Genomic DNA, 21197 nt, shown 5'->3' with positions numbered 1-21197 from the left:
AAATGTGAAACTCTATTAGTAGCTGCGTCTTGTCAAAATAAATCTAAACTGATATGACTGGACCATTTGGGAATTTAATTTGAAAGGACAGACACAGGAAGTGGCCACGCTCAGCAGTCAGACAGGAGTCAGGTTCATTTCCAGGGCTGGTACCTGCGGTTATTCCACAGGCTAGTTAATAACATGTCGGGCAGGAAATCCAAAGTGTGGGATCATTTTGAGAAGGTGAAGGACGAACCCAAGGTGATATGTAAACTCATCTTCATTGGTCGACTACAAACATGACGTATCATCTGAAACATGGAAGTAGCTACGTGCCCATTAGCCAACAGCGTCATTAACAGGCGGCTCGCTCAGTGTGTGACGTGCACTTGTAGATAAAATATAGGCCTATATTAATGAAGGTTCATTAGTACGCTTTTGTATTTCTCTGTAATGTAGCTCAGTGTTAACAATGTTACTGATACTATTCTTTCTCACACCTTCAACTCAAACCACCAAAATATATCATTTAATAATTACATTAATATCGTAAACAAGCGGGCGACTAGTCAATGAATGACACCAACATGTAATCATTATCATGCCACAGTAAGTGTACATTTTTGTAGTAAAATAACATTTCTACAGGAACAGTATCTGCACATCCTTCACAGGCAAAGAACCAAAAGAAAAAGCAGCATCAGAGCTCAAGAGCTCTTAAAAAAATGCATAAATGAAGTGCACCTGACATGTCTATGTCTTCTGATGGATGAGTGTATCAACGAGGGTGCTTATGAAAAATGTAATTCATGTGTAGGACGCAAGCAGCATGTGGATGATGCATGGGCAGAGTTTATACTAATGTATTCTGCTGGGCTGTCTTCACGATCCATTATGCATGGTACCTGTTTGTAATGCGATTCACAGAGCATAATATCACCCAGAGAGACGCTATAAAAGCATGATTGGTGTTTGACACTGTTTGTGTTGTGCAAAATGAATACTCTATCAGTGCCGTTATGCGCGTCTGATGAGAGAAGTCATTGTTGATTCACTGGAAGAAGAAGACAAAAGTTTGTTTTGATTGTTCGCTGATCAGATGTGAAGCGGCGAAATGAACTCACTTCATCTGCTTGACGATTGTACTTTTCCCTGATTCACCGGCACCTGGAAAAGACAGAGAGGAAAAGGAGATTATTAGAGAGTGTAAATATTTCAAGAGGTTAATGTTGCTTGCAAGGAGCCAAATAGTTTCTACGTATTCATTTTTACCCCGTATGTCACCCAGCTCACTTCCTTTATCTGCATGTTTCCAAGAAAAGCACTTAGTGTTTTTATACAATGACCTAATGTGGTTAAATGGCATGACAAGGAACCATGAATATGAAACCTGAGCAAAACCACCGCAACCAAAGGAGAACTGAGAAATAAGTGTGTGTGTATGTGTGTGTAACTTGATGTCTCTGCAAGGGGCAACCCCTGGGGCTGAAAGTGAAGCCAACACACAAGCACCAAAAAGTTTCTTGAATGGCCACATTTGAGACCAACTTTACAGCAGAAATAGCCTGGTACAAAAAACAGTTTTGGTCTCTATAGCTAATTTTGGCATTCATGACAACTGTACAGTGGGAAACTTTTTAAGTTTTTATATAACCATTAACAGTAAATAAGGCTTAAAATGATGCATAATTAAAGGCAGGCTGCTCTGGGTGACAGTTGGGTGCGGTCTATTGACAAGTCACTACCATGACACCAACGCTGGTTAGGTAATGTAACCATGGTGTGACTCAGATTCACAGAGTATAGGTGTCACGTTTTGGTCGCCAAAAGAAAGTCTTGTTCAATGGTTCCCAACTGGTCCAGTCACGGGGTCCAGATTTCTCCTTAGTCATTAGTTCAAGCTCCACACACTTACATACATTCAGCGTCATACTTGCGTTTTGACATGTTGTTGAGCTAGTTTGCTGTCTCTGGCAAGTAGTTGCCGTTAGTCACAAAATAAAAGAACTGTACCGAAAATTCATTGTACTTAAAAATAAAGTGTGTTTTTTCAAACTTGACACGTTTGCGAGTCACTTGGTGTCCATTTAGAATGGACCTACTAGCCACCAGTTGGGAACCGCTGCTCTAAGGAGTCAGATACTCACTTCTTCGGGTAAATACAATTTGTTTTAATACTGTTTTTGCAAGCATAAATTAGCATTAGCATTACCACAGTTAACTTAGCTGGCAGCTTACACTGTGATCGGACAGAGCAGACTTTAGCAGCCTGGGGCGACTTTTTGTAATTGTTTTAAATGAAAGTGAAGCGTTTTGCCCGTTGCTTTTGTGTTGCTAAGGGCCTTGCGTTTTTACAGGAGCACTCTTAACGCCTCAAGTTGAACAAACTTCAGCTTAAGAGTGGAAAAGCACCTGGGGTCATTGGTGTTTTGTTCCCATGGTCGAATTAGATCAGTTGAGAAGTAGGCATTCTGTGGTGGCAACGACAAGTGGTAGCCCACTTGTATTGTTGCCCTACTGGGCAAGTTGCAGGATATATCTGAACAAACTGTAGCCTTAAATACTTTGTGACGTTCTATCAACCATAAATAGGCCCTATGACTGACGGCTGATTATCACACTGTCCCTGAGTCATCCTAAAATAAGCGTTAAAAAAGGACGCAGCAAGCCACAAAAAGCGCTGTCTGATCGGGTCAGGCTTCAACAAAAAAAGTCCACTTGGTGCGCAAAATTCGAGGCGCACCATACTGCCGACTGCCTGATCGGGGTCTTCACCCTCTCGTCCAAATATGGTCACGTCTGGCTCCAAAAAGATGGTTTCAAGATGGCGATGGCCACAATGCCAAACTCTAAGCTTCAAAATTAAAGTCCACAAACCAATGAATTACATCACGGTGGCTACGTCCATCACTCTGTAGTCAACGGTCTGTGTATGGCTTCAGTTTTTCAGTTAAAAGCAGTCTCTAAAGCTCTGGTTTGGCCTCTGCTCCAGGCACTTCCTGCCTAATATTCTGATTAGTCAACGCATGGGAGCTCAGTCAGATGACTTGCTCTAGTTTGCTGTCAACTGATTCTGGCTTTGTTTGAGACAGCTGTGTGTTTGGAATTTCAAAAAACACCTCATCAGGGCTCTTGGCCTTAACAGTAAGTATAGGAGAGATTATTATGGACAATGTTGTGAAGCGCTGAAAAACATGCTGTCACCTCAGGATGTGAGGGCAGTCGGCGCCGGTGACTAATTAGATTGACAGTGTTGTAGCCGATCGATTAGACAATGCTAAGATGAGAAGAGAGGGGTGGTGGAGAGGGAGAGCGTACTGTCGGCACGCCTTTTGCTTTGTGGATCCCTCAAACGTCACAGTGCCATGGCAACAGCTCTCGTTATATCCAGGACATATCTAGTGTGAGGCCACAGTCACCTGAGGAGGCTTTGTGGTGGTGAGCGTGTGTGTGTGTGTGACATGTTGGCCTCCACTGGGACCATTATGTATTATGCATCTGCTGCTCGTTTTCCCTGTAACCGGTCACCTAGAAGTGCCCTTTTATTAAAAATGTTTTCTTTGACAAATGAAAGCCATCTGTGACGTCCTCATAAACCACATTCATCAGACTCTTTTCCTCTAATGGATATTGCCATAACCTACATTTGATCTAATGCGCACTCAATGCCCTCATCTTACAGCAGTGGGGACTTATAGGGAGGGTACAGTGAAGCAATTGGCCGGTCGTCACTGACGCAACGCTCCTCTGCCACTGGGGAAGATTTTTCAAACCACTTGAGAGTGTCTGTTCCCCAAGTAAACACCCCCAGCTTCTCTGTAGAAACAAAATAAGAGGAAGTGGAATCATACCATGAAGTCTTCCACTATCCGCTACCTCGTGACACTGGCAGCAGAGACAAGATGGTTTGCTCTTGCATAATAAATCATCTGCCTCATCTAGTTCCACTTTCATGATGTTGCAAAAACAAAATAAGAAACTTTTGACATTTTTGACACATGCCATTAGTAGCTCCGCGTAACAGCTCTCCGCCTGAGCACACAAACTTTAACCCAAAATGAATACATAAACACACACATCCTGCTGCACACTTTCTGTCTGCATTCCTCCACTCAGCGGTGGCTGCATGCTGATAGTACCGTCCTGGCTCTTCACCTTCAGGATAATTGGATGCGATTCACCTGAGGACACATTATTTTAATTACGTGTCACCGCTCTGGTGCCGGAGAGCCCTGGAGGGAGGTGACGGTATGGTGGCAGCTCCCTGTGCTCCAAGGCCAAACACTGGCAGTGAGTCCCCTGTGGGACCCGCACACAGACGGCAGATACGCTGATTGCGGCTGGCCGGTGAGCTGGCACGGTTGCACCCCTCGGCCTGCCCAGGAGTCATTTTCACAAGGCCACAGACACTTCACGTATCGATGCAGTGCCTCTCAATGTGGGGCGCATGAAAATCCACTTCAGGCGAGCTGTGAGCTCACACTGAAGTTCAAAGTAGCCTCCTTATAAAGGAAACTTTTAGCTAACTGCTAGTTGCGTCACTTCTCTCTGGTTTCTGTGGCTTTATTTGCAAAAAAAAAGTGGTATGGACAGGAAATACAAAGACCTCACATCTAGAGTTTTGTATCACGGTAAACTGATTATCTTTGGGGTTTTGACTGTTAGTCAGAAAAGGTGACACATTTGATGGTATCAGCCTAGACAATTCTTTGAAACTGTGATGAGCATTTTTTTCATCATCTTCTGAAATTTCACAGATCAAACAGTTAATAGGTTAAAGGTATACTTAACTAGACAAAGTTAACCCTCTCAATCCCGCATTGGTGTTTTTTTTTCTCTCCACAATCGAATATCAATTTTCACATTCGAAGGTCCATTTTTTTTTTCAAATTCGAATTTAAATTCGAATTTAGAATATTCGTTGACAGCCCTCATGGCAGTTCAAGGGTTAGGGTTAGGGTTAGAAAGAGGAACAAAATAGTAGACACAGCACAAAAAAACTCTAATATAGTGAGGCAAAATGCCAAACGGACAAAGCTCATTTGAAAACACGAGCAAATCTGCGGTTGGCTTTCACTTTCACGTTTGCTGGTGAGCACTGAAGGAGAGGATGGGGATGAAGAGTGACACAGAGTTGGCTTGTTTTCTGCTGGACAGGTAGGTGCCGGCTGTTAGCTTAGTTAGCTTGCTAAATCGGCTTTTCCATTACAACAAATGTAACGTTCTAACCATAGTGCAGTGGCTTGCATGGTACGTACAAGCAGAGTAAGGAAGAGGGGCCAAGTTTGAATGTTGACCGACGATTCCTGCATCGTGTACCTTCATTCAAGAAAATAATCAGAGGATTGATCAATAATAAAAATAATTGTGCAGCCCTACTCACGCCAATCAAAAACTAGTTATGTCACAAGGTCTCAGACAAAAAGTAAAAATAAAATTAAACAAAAATTATTGTTATTCTTACTGAATTGGAGAAGAACTTAAAGGCAATATTTGGATGTTTTTGAAGTGGGGCTGTACAAGGTACTTATCCACAATCAGTGTATTGCCTTCAGTATTTAGCGGTCAGTGTACCCCCAGTTTGGAGAAGTTGCTGCTAGAGTTATACCGATACCAATACCAGTATCAGAAATGCCTCCGATACTACCTAAAATGCGGTATTGGGTATCGGCGAGTACAGCCTATAGCCAATCCGATACCACGTAATGCCTCAAGTCATAACGCATACGCACACTACAGGCAAACAAAACAGAGTTTAAAAGGCATTCTACTGCAGCCTTTAAAACAAATTTACCAAATTGTTTGGTTGCACTTTAAGCTGTGTCTTGATCTGTGTCAACACTATATAATAATAATAATAATAACAAAAAAAGTTTTATGGCATTCATTCTACTATTATGTTTTTATTTCTCAATATTTTACATAGAGTTTTAGGAGTTGAGACATACAACAGTTCATATCCCATCCATTTTTATTTTATGCTCTGGTATCGGATCGGTACTCGGTAAAGGCAGATACCTAAGGTTCAGAGATTGGAATCGCTATCGGGAAGGAAAAAGTGATATCGGTACATCTCTAGTTGCTGCTTAAATTCAGTAGGGCTGCCACTAACGATTATTTTCATTGTCGACTAATCTGTCGATTATTTCTTCGATTAGTCGACTAATCATTTCATCGAAAAATGTGTTAAAATGTTGAAAAATGTCGGTCTGTCTCGCCCAAACCCCAAAGTTATGTCATCTAATGTCTTGTTTCCTACTCACGCCGAAGGGTTTTAGTTCACTGTCATGGGAGAGTGTGTAAAGCTGCCAATATTTCAACGTAAGAAGCTGCAATAAGAGTATTTTGGGATACTTTTATAGTACTTTTCTATGAAAAATAACTCAAACCGATTAGTCGACTACTAAAATAGTCACCGATTATTTTAATAGTCGATTAGTCATCGATTAGTTGACTAATCGTGGCAGCCCTAAAATTCAGTAGAATTTATAATGAGTTGCGTCACAGTGGTTGAGAAACGCTTAGATGATATCATCACCATGTATCACCAAAGATGACATGAGTAGTTTTTGATGAATCATTGTGGGACTCTACTGTAATTGTGAAAAATGTAGTGGCAAGTTGGGTCAGAGAAATCTCCTACCACTGCTGTGGATAATACAGAGCTGTCATAGGAAGATCAGTTTACAGAGACTGAAACCAGCGGCATTACTGCTATGGTAATGAGCCTGGACACTAACTCTAAACATTCCTGTGGTTGTAACTGGATGAATCCCATCAATTCATCAATTCAGAGAGTTTTTAGTCACACATTTTGCAAACACTGGTTCACTATTTGTAAGACTACAACTAGATTCCTCTTGAGATTATTTCCCATCCTGCTCCTGGTGGAAAATATTACACCAAACTCCCTTTCAGAAAAATTGCTTTCTACCAATTCCTTACGTGTCTGCAAAAACTTGTAACTTCAGAGACACAGGATAAAAGGTGTCATATGTTGACAATATTCTTGTCTATTCGGCATCAGCTCATTTCTGGAACCACTTATTTTGTTGGGGTCTCAGGGGTGGCTGGAGCCTTTCCCAGCTGACATTGGGCAAGAGGCGGGGTACACCCTGGACCTTTACGACGCTGCTCATCACAACGCTGTAACGTTGCTCATTACAGATGGACTCCTAACTACGATGGCTGATGCGAAAACGCCAGAAGAGCCTGTGTTTTTCCATTCTGGGCTACTGTAGAGACATGGCAATGCAACATGGCGATCTCTATAAACAAGGAACTGCTCCCCATGTAGATAGGGATAGGGAGGGGGTGCTGGTGCAGGGTACACCCTGGACAGGTCACCAGACTATCACAGGGCTGACACATGGAGACAGACAACCATTCACACTCACATTCAGACGTACAGCCAATTTAGAGTCACCAATTAACCTGCATGTCTTTGGACTGTGGGAGGAAGCTGGAGTACCTGGAGGAAACCCACGCTGACACGGGGAGAACATGCAAACTCCACACAGAAGGGCTCCCCCACTCTGGGTTTGAACCGGGAGCCCTCTTGCTGTGAGGCAACAAAGCTAACTATTGCATCAGAGTGCCACCGAACGGAGACTTGTTCGCGTTCTTGCGCCTCCCCAGCATCCACTCTATATTTACTGTCAACCTGGTTTGCTGCTTCCTGTTTGGTGCTGAAGGAAAACGCAGCAACTTAAATTTTTGTATGCGCAAATACTTAAAAACTTGTGTCAATGTCAAACATGATTTTGTTGGAGCGTCAAAGTGTGACAAAGACCAATTTAAGACAGCTTGGAGAGCTCAGTTTTACGCCAAATGATCAAGATCATGGGAGTGCGCACCAGCAGAGGTAAAACTTGAGATTTAATTCCGACACTGGAAATTTGTCTGTGACTGTGAAACGTTTACAAAAGTCATTTGGTGTAAGGCCGGCGTACGTCTTCAGTATAATCAATGAGATGTGTGCTTATGTAAGTGACTTGGCTCTGGCCCCTTTACACCAGTGATATCATGAGGGTGTGGATCCTGTCAAAGCCTGCAGGCCTGAAGAATACAAAACACAGAGTCGCCCTGATTTTGACACACACACACACACACACACACACACACACACACACACACACACAGACCTTAAAGGGTTACATGGCACCACAGGCCTGACCTATCGCTCCTCATCCAGAGTCATGTTACACGCCCACAGCTTTGATACACCCACCCCAAAACGGCTACAGACTCAAAAACCACTGGAGCAGCTGGTTTCTGTTTCTAGCGGTTCAAACTATTTTAGGAAAATCCAAGCTAACCCTTCCAGTGAAAATGGAGGGGCCTTTTTTTTCTTCTTCTTCTCCTTCCACAGAGAACAGAGACGTTTCTATCTACCAACCGCAAACCCATCTTTTCTCCTGGAGCCTCCCAAGAGCAGTGAGCTTTTATAACAATGGCAGTATGAATGTGACTGAAATGGCTACCACGCCTGAACCCTCTCCATCCTTATAGATTAACCATATGTTGCTGCTACTGCTCTCGGAGAATTTGTGCTCACATGCCAGCCGAAGATAGTACAATGTCTCTTTTTCATGCTCCATATTAACGGCATAAAGACACATTTGTGTGGGTCAGGAGGTTTATGGAGGCCGGGCTGCAGGCCGACACTTTTAGGTGCGATCCAAAGACTTGAGCAGGGCTTGGAGCAATGTGCAAACCACATTAGTGATGCCACATTAGCAGCATGAGCCCACCACCCTCCTCTCTCACTCTGTTTTCCACCCTTTTTCCGCTATATACATCCCTCTTCCTCTTTTGCATTCTCTCTGTCCCGTACCATCAATTTCCCATTATGATTTATTGTTCCTCTCACTCACTATCCAATTCCTCTTTTTTCTTCCCTCTCCCTCTGGGGGGATTTAAGTATGACTCACTCATGAAGGATTCCAGGAGCCTCTGAGCGGTGCTACCCATCAGGGGAAATGACCAGAGGCATCGATCCGCCAACAAGCAGATCGATAGCTAAAAGATTGTTTCCCACACACACTGGCACAGACCGAACTATTCGCGGAGATGTCTAATGATGCTTACAACGATACTGGAATGCGAACAATTTAGCTACTTTGATTGTCCATGTTTATCGTCAGGGGGGCCCCCTCCATCTCCATGATGAGTAACACAGCCCCGCTGCACTACATGTTTGGCAATGCCGGTTACATAATTTTAAAAAATATGGCAAACATTAAAGAGAGAACAATGACAAATGTTAGACAAAGGCTAAGGATTATTAATAAAATCTTCCCACGGTTGCACGACAGCTATAGAAAGAGTAATTAGGCTGGGGAGATTGTAATCTATTTTAGCATGTAGATATGAATAGGAGGATAATTGGGTCCTGGAGATGATGGAAATAAAAAAAGAGCCAAATAAAGACTGAGAGCTAAATGTTCAGTTTTCAAGGAAAGAAAAAAAGAAGATCACATTCCCTCTCGTACAAAGACACCTGAGCCTGCCAGCTAGTTTGGATTCGACTGTGTGCTCAGACTCACAAAGATTCAAATCATTTTCATGCAAATTGGAGGTTTTTACCTGGGTGTAATGATTTTATGGCAGGGGCAGGGAGCGCACATGAGCCTGTCATTTACATGCAAACTAATATTACACTGTTATTCAGAATGTGACGGTATACTGAATTTGATGTGGGTCACGTAAGCTGCATATTCGGTCTGGATTATCAGATTTCCAAATGAAGCATTTTCCAGTATAATTCAGATTTTAGGAACATTCTTTGGACACTGTATACAGTAGAGACGTTCCAATACCATTGTTTCCCGATATGGATTTCTATAATTGAAATTACATATATGCCAATTTGAAACTGTGTAGCTCTCTTTAGAGTTTTAAAAAAGCCTTAAAATATAAAATGATTATGGATTATAATGTAAAATGATCAAAATATAGAAGAACTAAGGATGATTATTTTGAGTATAATGTATTAAATTATTAACTTCTTTATTTCCTGTCATTCATCCATTCATAACTATCACTGTTGGGGACTTTCCAGGGCAACATATTGCCAATATTGCTGATATTTTCAAATGGCTAACCTGATACTATTTACAGGAAGTTGATTCTTCTTCGCTGCTCTGAAACAGTAGCTGCCAGTGGCTGCACATCACAACTCTTGGTGTAGACCACTGTTTTAGAATGGCGAAGATCTGATGCCATTTTATCAATGTGTGAAACTGTTTAGCAATAAAGTATGAGGTATCAGGTCAGGGCATACACTTGAGGACTCGTCAATATCCGACCTAGCATTTTAGGCAATCGCAGGCATTTCTGATACTGTTATCAGAACAACTCTAGTGTACAGCGCATTCGAAATATGCGTCGCAATCAAGGTTTTACAACAGTTTGCGACACACGGTTTACATTCAGTTTTGTTTGTTTTCATGGATGCGTTGTACGCAAACCTGCTAGCCAACAGTTTTCAAGGCTTTGTGGGGAGATACACAAACGGAAAGTACAAGTTTCTTGTCAGAAGTAGAAACACACCTACTTTTAAACATTATGAAAGACTGGGATATCAACAGGTTTTTGGGTATGTGCAAATATCAAAACATGGACCTTTTTAAGAAGGTAGTTGAAGGAATGAAAGAGGGAGGCTGTGTTTGCACAATCGAACAAGTCCCCCACTGGTGGAAAACTTCTAAAAATCCTATTTTTAATCAGAGTATGCACAATTGCATGTAAACTGGAATATTATACCCTTTTCCTATCCAGAACTAGCGCATGTATGCTGCTTTTTTAAACGTTGCAAAGCTTATTTAAATGGCAGATTAAGTCCTTTAGAATTGCCGGCAAGTAAGAGTTCAGATGAGCATGTCTTTCTTTCTTTTGTTTGTTTGTTTGCAGGGCTTGAAGCAAGAAAAAAATCCTGTGCCTGAAATTTTTTTAGAGGGCCTTCTGTGCTAGGGGGGTCCGGGGGCATGCCCCCCCCCCGGAAGAAAATTTTGAACATTTGACGTCTAAATGAATTAATCTGGTGCACTTTGAGAGTATCAATCAAGTATCACATTAAGGAGCTAGAATAACAATTTCAAGGTTTTTTTTATAATGAAATATGAACAGTTCACCAAAAAAGGAAAATTTGGTCATCAGCTACTACAAAATGGTTGGGGCCGGGCAATTTTAGGCAATTCTGAGCAACAAGTGGCAGAATAGGAAGACAACAAGAACGCATTAAAATGTACGTTTTACATCAGTTGAAGCTTGAACTCATGACCTCTGACACCAAGGAGCATCTTCCATCTGACTGAGCTAATTTGCAAGTGACAACTCATTGGTGGCTTCACAAATTATCTCACTTATCTCTACCACACCGCCTCTTTCTCTTTCTGTATGTGTGAATTGCAACCCCCAACCTGTAGCCATTTCTCTCTCTCTCTCTCTGTGTTTTCATCTCTCTCATGTCTACACCACAACGGAACAAATATTTATAGACAGACAAGCAACATCATAATTAAACAGGCTTTTATTTTTTAAATTTATTTTATTTTGAAAATTGTCCGTATTCTCTCGTCTTTTCTGTGTCAGACTTCCTGTTTGGTATGATCTGCTCTATCCAGCTTGACAGAGGCGTTCACGGCTTGTGTGAAAAATAGACCAGATGCCGAACTGAAGCGCTGCGGTGCGCGAGCCTCCGTGGGCGCTCCGCTCTGCTCACCGGCCTGTGTGGACAGTCAGATAGGTTAACATGGACGCCGACTGAAAACTGCCTCCGCTGCTGGGCGCTGCGCTTCGGTTCTGCGTCCGGTGTGTCCGTGGCGTGACTGAATGAGAGACTGTGAAAACTTAAGGCCCGCCCTACTCTGCCTCTGATTGGCTAGAAGTCCTTGTTTACCTTGAGTAATGTGATACACCATTGGTAGTTGGAACTATCACTTTGCTTTGCTTTAAAACGACTGGTTAAATCACTGTTGCTACGGCAAGATGATAAAATATTCACGAGAAAAAAATATTCCTGCACCAGAATATCCCTGCGCCGGAAATCCGGCACCGTGCCGGAGAACTTCAAGCCCTGTGTTTGCCACAGACAGGACGGAAAAGGGGTTAGTAAACAGTAGAAAGCAGCATAGAGGCCATTGAAAATGCTACAGGACTACTTCTTTTTTATGTATCTGTTACTTATTCAGTCTCTCTCTCTCAAACTTGGTGCCGAATAAGTTTTGAACCATGTTCGAGCTCTGCTGCAGCGTGTCGTTGCATCACACCTGCAAAGGAGCTTAAATTAGCGCATCCACCCAGTTGTCGCATTTTCGTCACTGCCAATCGCAGCTGATTGGAGCTGGAGCTGATGAATACCTGTGACTACTGCAGAGTCATTTGATGTGGCAGTGAATACTGATTGTAACCTTTACCATTAGATACAAAAGCCAGATGTTTTAGGGTTTTTTTTTGTCCAGTGACAAAGAAGCTGTAGTGGAATATTCATCAGCCCTGTAAACAGCTTAGTAAGAGTATTGTCTTCTTCAGGATAAGGGCAATAACTGAAGTACTCTGTGCGTGTAAACCTGCTCAGCTTGCACACAGGCTCTCAAGGATTCAAATCATTTTCATGCAAATTGAAGGTTTTCACCTCAGCGTAATGATTTTATGTCAGTGACAGGGAGCTCACATAAGCCTGTGATTAACATTTAGGACAGAGCTGGAGAGGCAGATGGTAAACACATGAACCTGCCACTCAGCAAATCACTTGCTGTATACACAAATGTCTACACATTCGCTAGGGGTCACCTCCATTTGATGCACCAAAGACTTTCTACTCGTAGTATATATACACAACACATCTCTACATCTCCACAGCGCTGCCAGCCTCTTACTACCACGCCACATGTTTTGCTGACTTTTTATCTGTGTTGACAGGGTGTGTTTAGAGAAAAGTATACTCCCAAATTGCCTGCGAATCAACAACTCTAAAACAGTATCTTCCCAGTAACTGTTTATCTGCAAGGTAAACAACTCAAACTCTGAACTGCGGGCCCCCCGTCTCTCTGCAGCAGAGCTTTTTCATATTTAATGCTTCAGTCATTAGCAGGGTTCTCATCTTACAGCCCCTCTTTTCCTTTCTCCCGGCGTCCCGGCCTGCCCGTGTGTCACTTCAGGCAGTAACCTGAAGAGACCTCCGCGCTGAATGGATCAAACACAAATGGCAGGAGACGGTGCCAAGGCAGCCACGCGTGGGGGCCACACGACCTGGCACGCAACCATCACGACAGCTATTCAACCCAAAACAGAGTGGTTAAAGTAATGCCACATGGTTTGTGTCGAAGCAAAGGCTGATGAAACCTCATATTCCACCCTAAAGCAGCATAGCAGAAACTTGACCTAACTTGCTCGCTTTCAATCAGTAAATCCCATCTGGCCTCCAAGCACCTGAGGAATGCGGTCTACCTTTAGCGAGAAAGTATGTGCATTGTTGCTCAAACAAAACGACACCAACGTCACACTAAATGTAGAGAAATGTAAAGATTACATCCTTAGGAAAAGCTTTGCTAAATTATGGGACGCACATGAGGAAATGTTTGTCTTCCTCCGCCTCACAAATCTGTCCACAAAAGCCACTAACAGCTCTCACTCTGTGCCGTCTGTCAGGTGTTTGCCTGATATTGCTATTGGCTCCAGACTTTGTGTCCTGGTAACCCACATACCATGTGTGTGCATGTCAACATTTCCCAAAGCTCGTCACCCGAGGAGTTGGTGGAAAAGTTTTTCACCTACGCTCTATATTTACAAGGATAACAGTGTTTCCCCACATGTGAGTAATGCCCTTAATTTACACATGGCTGGTTGCTGAATGCGAGCAGTTCACCTAATTGCACGTACAGGGCTGTCAGAAGGAGAGGTGGCGTGACAAAATACATGTAACGAATCCAAGAAATTACAAAAGTCTTCTGTGCCGGTCACAATACATTCTTGTGGTGGATTTTTAAAGGGATATGTTGATATCCAAACAACAGCCTATGGTGGATTCTCAACTCAAACCTAAAGAGGATTTGAAAACAGTTCGGTGCACAAAGGTCAGTCGAACTTCACCACTTCTGAAAGTGAGAGGGACACGAGGCACCTTTATCTACATCAGCATGTCATGTTGAAATGTCATTATTGTAATTCTGTGCGATTGTTGTGCAAGACTTTTGCGATGTTGCAGTGTTTTTAGACACATTTGTATCCTGTAAATCCTTAAAATTATAACCTACCTACACAATAATTTCACTTTCGGGGTTGAATATATGTTAAATAAATGTGTTTTATTAAATGACTTGGTCTGCTTTCATTCTTTGAACTTCTAAACTTGCCCTGTGCCAGAAAATACCCATGTCCCAGACAAAAATTCACAACTTTAAACAATTAAAAAATGGTTTAGTGTGTAATTTAATGACATATAGCAGTGAGGACTGCAGATTGCAACCAGCTGAAACTTCTCCAGGTTAATATTCCTTCAGTGGTCAGGAGATTCTTACCAGGAGCCGAATTATCCGCAGAGGTCTCCTCCTCTCCAAAACAAACCGATCAGGTGATTAAAACCAGTAAAAATACTGGATGAGCAGTTTCACATTACATGTCGCTGTTTTTATGATGCTGCTCATCACAGATGGGCTTCTAACTATGGTGTTTTTCTGTTCTGGGCTACTGTAGAAACATGGAGATGAAACAAAGTGATCTACATAAACAAGGACCTGCTCCCTGTGTAGGGCTGTCAAAATTACTCAAAAAGGACGTTCGAATATTCGTTCTAAAAATAACTCATAGGTTCGAACCTTTCGAATTTTTTTTTTCACATTATGTCCACAAAAGGGCAAACTAATACAAGGAAACATACTTGTATATGTATTAATACAAGGAAACATAACTACTTGTAGGTAGGGATAGACCGATATGGATTTTTTTAGGGCCGATGCCGATACCGATTTTTTTCCATCACCCTTAGCCGATGACCGATTATGGACTGCTGATTTTCTTGAGCCAATATTTGGGGCCGATACTGCTTTTGCTCCCTCAATTTACATAAAAAAAATGACACAATGATAACAAATATTACAGATCTCAAGTTTAAAATAAGAAACATTTATTGAACAGTAAAAAATACTAAAACAAGATGGAAAGTTGAGGTAGAACAGGTAGAATATTATTATTATTATTGTACATTCAAATGAAAAAAAGAGTTCAGTGCTCTTAAATCTTTCAGTAATGTCTTTATAAAATAAACAAATATTTAAGCTGAAGCATAAATAAAACAACAACTACTGTACACAGTAGGATTCGCTGCATGTGCGCTGCAGGGTCTTCCAGCAACACAGAGCTGCCCGTGGATGCCTGTCTGTAAATCATGCCAGGGAAAAATAAATCCGCGAACCCACGCGCGTATCGGCCGATGCCGATACAAGTAAAAAACTCAAATATTGGCCCAATATATCGGCCAGCCAATGTATCGGTCTATCCTTACTTGTAGGTATTTTTATTTCAACATAAACGTCTTTGAAAACATTTACATACCTACACATTAAAACACATAAAACAATTATCTATAACATTACGTTATAAACGACCGCAGACCTCTTGCTCGCCCCCCCTCTCTGACCCGTCAGGCCACACCACCCGCGGAAGCGCTGCGAATAGCCTCGAAGCGCCTCGAAGCGAAGCCAGTTTCCTTTCGGCGCCCATGTTAACCAATTGCGTCATCCACACCGGCCGGCTCGTGCCCTGCAGCGATTGTTTCGGCGTCTGGTCTATTTTCTGCGCGAGCCGCGAGCAAATGTGTCAAGCCGGGTGACGGAAACAACAGCTGGGAGCAGAACCGCTTGTCGACCAGCGTGGAGAAATGCGCGTCTGATGTGAACAGAAGTGCTCTGGCTCGCGCAAGAATTTTGGTGCGCTGCGCTTCGCAGCACTTCCGCGGGCGGTGTGGCCTCGTAGTGCGTTCAGTGGAGTGGCACAGGCCAACGCCCACTCGCACAGAGGACAGCTGTGGTGGTGGGGGTTTTTTTCTCCACAATCGAATATCAATTTTCACATTCGAAGATCCATTTTTTTTTCAAATTCGAATTTAAATTTGAATTTAGAATATTCGTTGACAGCCCCATCCCTGTGTAGATGTAAACAGCTCAGTCTTAGGTAACAAAAACACAATGAGTCTTATTTTCACGTGACAATAAACTTATTACAAAGTACTACATTTGTGCCAATATTAACGCCAAAATGTTTGTAAGCATAAAGTTTCTCCCATCATGTCTGCTTTTATAGATCACAACTTTAGCGTGGGAAGTGGCGTACACTTCTTTCAGGCCTCCTTTTCTGCATAAGCAATGTTTATAGATGAGACCCCTGGAAGTCTTCCAGGGGTCTGCTAACCACTGCCCCACCATGCCGCCCGGTGGAAAAGTGTACTATTATAATCATCTTTGCTTTAACATTTTGCTTTATACAAAAACATTGGCCCTTTCTGTCAGGATTCTACAAAACCATAGTTTAATCAATCATGTTTTATGTTATGATACTAAAACTTTCTGTGCGCCCGATGAAGTTAATAAATCTCAAGTATCCAGCTGCAACAAAAATGCTTTTAAAGAAGAAATAAAATCACTGGAAAGTTGGCCAATTATAAGATTTAAAAGTCATGACTTTGGTCTCTTTAAAAGACATTTTCCGAGCATATCTGAAAAGTAAAAATCCCCTCTAAAACCTGTATTTGTCCCAATTCTCAAGATAGAAATTGACTTTTTTTTTTTTTGGTCCATCAGCCACACTAAAGCAAATCCAGCAGCCACATGCATATTTCACCAGCATTTGCCTGGCAGCCGGTGCTTATTTACAACCCTGTAGATATAAAAAGAGAAAACAAAAATCCTGTCAGCCCCTCATTAGGTGTAACTTTTAATTTAGAAACAGCACCTTTAAATTTCATAATAATGACTGGAGCCAGGGGTGTAGTGGTGGGGATAAGTGGAACTGTCTGATGAGGGCCCCAAGGCCACAATTATTTTATTTCTCAGTAATTAGTGCCACAATTAAATTAAAATTAGCTGAGTTAATCGGCTGAAAGACTAAACCCTTTAAAAGGCTCAAAATAGTTTAGTCCACCCCTGCATCAGGATTCATGAACACCAATGTGCATCAGGTGTTTCCCCAAAAAAGGGAAATAAGGGCTTCAAAACAGAGCGACAGAAAGGAAAAGGAAAGAGCACAGTCTGAGTTTGAAAGCAAAAATCAGAAGGTGTGTAAGAGAGACGTGGATTAAGGGAGGAAGGGCGGGGGCCCCTCAGAGACTGCTTATGGATAGGGCCCAGAACTTGGTGGCTACGCCCCTGACTGGACCCAACAAAGTTTCCAGTCACATTCATCAGGCCTGGGCCCCCCAAATGAGCCACAGGCCTATTCTCAGAGCTTTACAGTGGACTATAGGAGAGGAAATGTGCCATTGTGGGGAGGATTTAGTCAGTACAATTGGTCTATAGAGGAGACTCAATGGGAAAAAAAACTTGCCATGTGTGTAATTCTGACAACACATGTGAATAAAACGTTTTAAAACACACACTGATGTTAGGTTTGGGGTTTAACGTTTTTGTGCCCCGTTTGGAAATAACGGGGCACAAAATGTTATGTTGCGTTCACTGACCAGAGTTGACAGTTGACGGTGAACTCAAAGCTAGCAAAGAGGGGAGTATGCTAGCGATGCGGAATTGAAACTCCGTAACATTTCACAACTGACACCACCTAAAACTGACAGTGAACCATGAAGACTAACCGACACTGCTGTAGTTTTCGTGTACCAGTGTGTCCTCGCAGCGAATAACCGCTGTGGTTGAAGACACAGTGAAGTTAGTCCCCCCCCATCTTCTCGTCCCTCCTTACCGAGCAGCAGCAGCTTGACCTCCCGGGCTGCCTTCTCTCCGTCGTCCCGCAGATTCCTGTCGATCATTTTACTGCGCTCCACCGCCGCCTTGTCCTCCGTGCTCAGTGTGCATCCCATCCTCGACCGTGTCCTTCAGACCCAGGTGGTGGAAAAGAAAAATGTCTACAATACCCTATATACCCACATTAAATGGTTAAAACTGCCTTCACCCCGCACACACGCCCTTTTTTAAATGACAGGCAATCGATCTGCTCGGAGGGAAAAACGGGAAGCGATTCGACTTTTCAAAAAACGGTGTGGCGTTTCTTCTCCCCGCTGGAATATGGTCGGATTAAAATCCTCCTTTTAATCCGACAGAAAGATGATTTGATAGCCAAACAATTCCTCAGTGATGTCTCTTCCACCCGTTCGCCTCCATTCGTTGCGGCGGCGACTGGCAGTATCGTATGTACGGCTTCAACTGGAGGGAGCAGCTCGGCGTGTTCCGCCAGCAGCAACAACAATCACACTTCCGGTCTGACTCTTCACAATAAATGGGTCATTTCCACAAACCTAAAACTCAAGAAGAAAATTACTATACTATACCGTATAGTATATTATAAGCTACTATACTGTACTCTACTTTACTATACTATACTATACTATACTATACTACATAGTATATTATAAGCTACTATACTGTACTCTACTTTACTATACTATACTATACTATACTATACTACATAGTATATTTTAAGCTACTATACTGTAGTGTACTTGACTATACTATACTATACTATACTATACTATACTATAATATATAGTATATTTTAAGCTACTATACTGTAGTGTACTTGACTATACTATACTATATTATATAGAATATTATAAGCTACTATACTGTACTTTACTATACTATACTATACTATACTATACTATATAGTATATTTTAAGCTACTATACTGTACTGTACTTGACTATACTATACTATACTATAATATAATATATAGTATATTTTAAGCTACTATACTGTACTTTACTATACTATACTTTACTTTATTATACTATACTATACTATACCATACCATACCATATAGTAAACTACTATACTGTCCTGTACTGTACTTTACTGGACTATACTATACTTTACTATACTATATAGTATATTTTAAGCTACTATGCTATACTGTAATTGACTATACTATACTATACTATACTATACTATATAGAATATTATAAGCTACTATATTGTACTATTCTATACTATAATATATAGAATATTATAAGTTACTATACTGTACTATACTATACTATACTATATAGAATATTAGAAGTCACTATACTGTACTGTGCTTTACTATACTTTACTATACTATACCATATAATAAGCTACTATACTATACTATACTATACCATATAATAAGCTACTATACTATACTATACCATATAGAATATTATAAGCTGCTATACTGTACTGTACTTTACTATACTTTACTATACTATACCATATAATTAGCTACTATACTATACTATACTATACTATACTATACTATACTATACTATACTATACTATATAGTATATTATAAGCTACTATACTATACTGTAATGTACTATACCATACCATACTATACTATACTATACTATAGGCTACTCTACTATACTGTATTGTACTATACTATACTATAGGTTACTGTACTAGACAATACTATAGGCTACTATACTATACTATACTATACTATACTATTCTGAAAGCCCATTTCTTCTCTAAACAAGAGAAAATGTTAAACAAGAGAAAATGTTAAATAAAACAGAAAAATACTCTTGCAGACTTGCAATTGACTAGCATACTAACATATAGACTATAGGACTGGCACAATTACAGACTTTTGTTAGGTGATCAAAAAGATTCACCATAACGACATCACTGAATCTTTAACTTTGTTTCTTGTGCATTTTGCGTCTTTTTTACAGAGTGAATTATACTCAAAATACGAGTGTAGGTAGCTGGAGAGCAGTGGTGCAGTGGATTCATTCTCTAAATATCACAGTAATCCTCAATACAGGCATATCACAACAACCTAATTTAGACCATATGTGAGCAGTTCAAAAACAAACAAACCAAAAAATTATTTTTACATCAACTTTAATATTAAAATTATTGTCTTTTTCTGTCACTTATCTATTGTCCACTGTCAGATAAAGGCGTTTGACAGTGCTGGGGCAAAATGCCTCCAGAGTATTTGCAGAATGAATCACTGCTGAAATGTACAGGGCATGTTATTTCCCCAAATACATGTCCAAATCCTGGCTTCATTTTCAGTCCTATAACGTTCCACATGTAAAAGTATCTAACTTTGACAGCCTGGTATTTTATGAACAACCGAAAATATTTGACTATTCCTGAAGGTCATACCTGGAATTAGTATGTAACATAATACATGCATACATCATATACATTTACAACCAAGGATAGATTTTTACAGTGCTTTCAATGGATGAATTTCAGTCAGTCCTACAGGTCTTACAGTTCTTCTGCATTCTGACGCTTTTATTTTGAAGGTAGACGCCCAAACCGGAAACTTCCTGAGAGCGCATTTCACGCCTCCACACCCCTAACTTTACTCTCCAATAATTACAAAAAAATCATAATTTTCACTTTGCATGTGCCTTTTATTTTGATTTATAATAAAGATAATAATTATTTAGCCTACCTTGGGTTTATCAATGACATGAGTTTAACTGAATACCTTAAAAGACATGTTAGAATAAATTATATTTATTTCCAGTGATATACACATATACTATCTAACACTTACCTGATCATATTACCTGTGTAGGCTACACTGTAACCCTGTAACCTACATTTCTTGCATGTATTGTTCCCATGGGAACCATGTCAGTATCAGTCCCATCCCCTCCCCATTCAGCTGTACAGGACCCTTGTTTGTGGTTTAACACAGACACACACCACAGACACAGGTATCATGTTCTTTCAAAAGGACAATGTTCAAAGGTATAATACCTTTGTGTACCTCTGCTTATATTTGGAGGTTTTAATTGTACTTTCATCTCATTTCAGATGTTATTTCTTTTTTGTGTGTGTGGATATTTATGCAAATCTGTAAATAACATAAGATGAAACTTTATTTGTTATACAATCATGTGAATAAATAAACCATGAAAGGAAAGATGACATATTATCTCCTGTGTACGCTGATCCTTCCACATGAATAAGGTCAAACTGGTTTGTTAAACACACATTTAACCCACAGGAGCAGAGATGCAGAGTTTAATTTTGCAAAACATTACTTATCAAACCAAACA

At 41.0% G+C, this 21197-nt stretch overlaps 1 protein-coding gene across 1 annotated transcript in view; it reads right to left on the bottom strand.

Moving 5' to 3' along the window:
- Positions 1-18388, bottom strand: part of gnai1 (guanine nucleotide binding protein (G protein), alpha inhibiting activity polypeptide 1) — a 33001-nt gene extending 14613 nt beyond the window's left edge. The window contains exons 1-2 of the mRNA XM_049566900.1: positions 17893-18388; positions 1107-1149 (exon numbers count right to left, since the gene is read on the bottom strand). Coding sequence (XP_049422857.1) covers positions 1107-1149; positions 17893-18010 — 161 coding nt within the window. The 5' untranslated portion in view covers positions 18011-18388. The remainder of the gene's footprint in view (positions 1-1106; positions 1150-17892) is intronic.
- Positions 18389-21197: the final 2809 nt, after the last annotated feature.

Source organism: Epinephelus fuscoguttatus, linkage group LG22, assembly GCF_011397635.1.
Source record: "Epinephelus fuscoguttatus linkage group LG22, E.fuscoguttatus.final_Chr_v1".
Taxonomy (NCBI): Eukaryota; Metazoa; Chordata; class Actinopteri; order Perciformes; family Serranidae; genus Epinephelus; species Epinephelus fuscoguttatus.
Note: the sequence above shows the minus strand (reverse complement) of the source record. Positions and strands in the feature narration are given on the sequence as shown.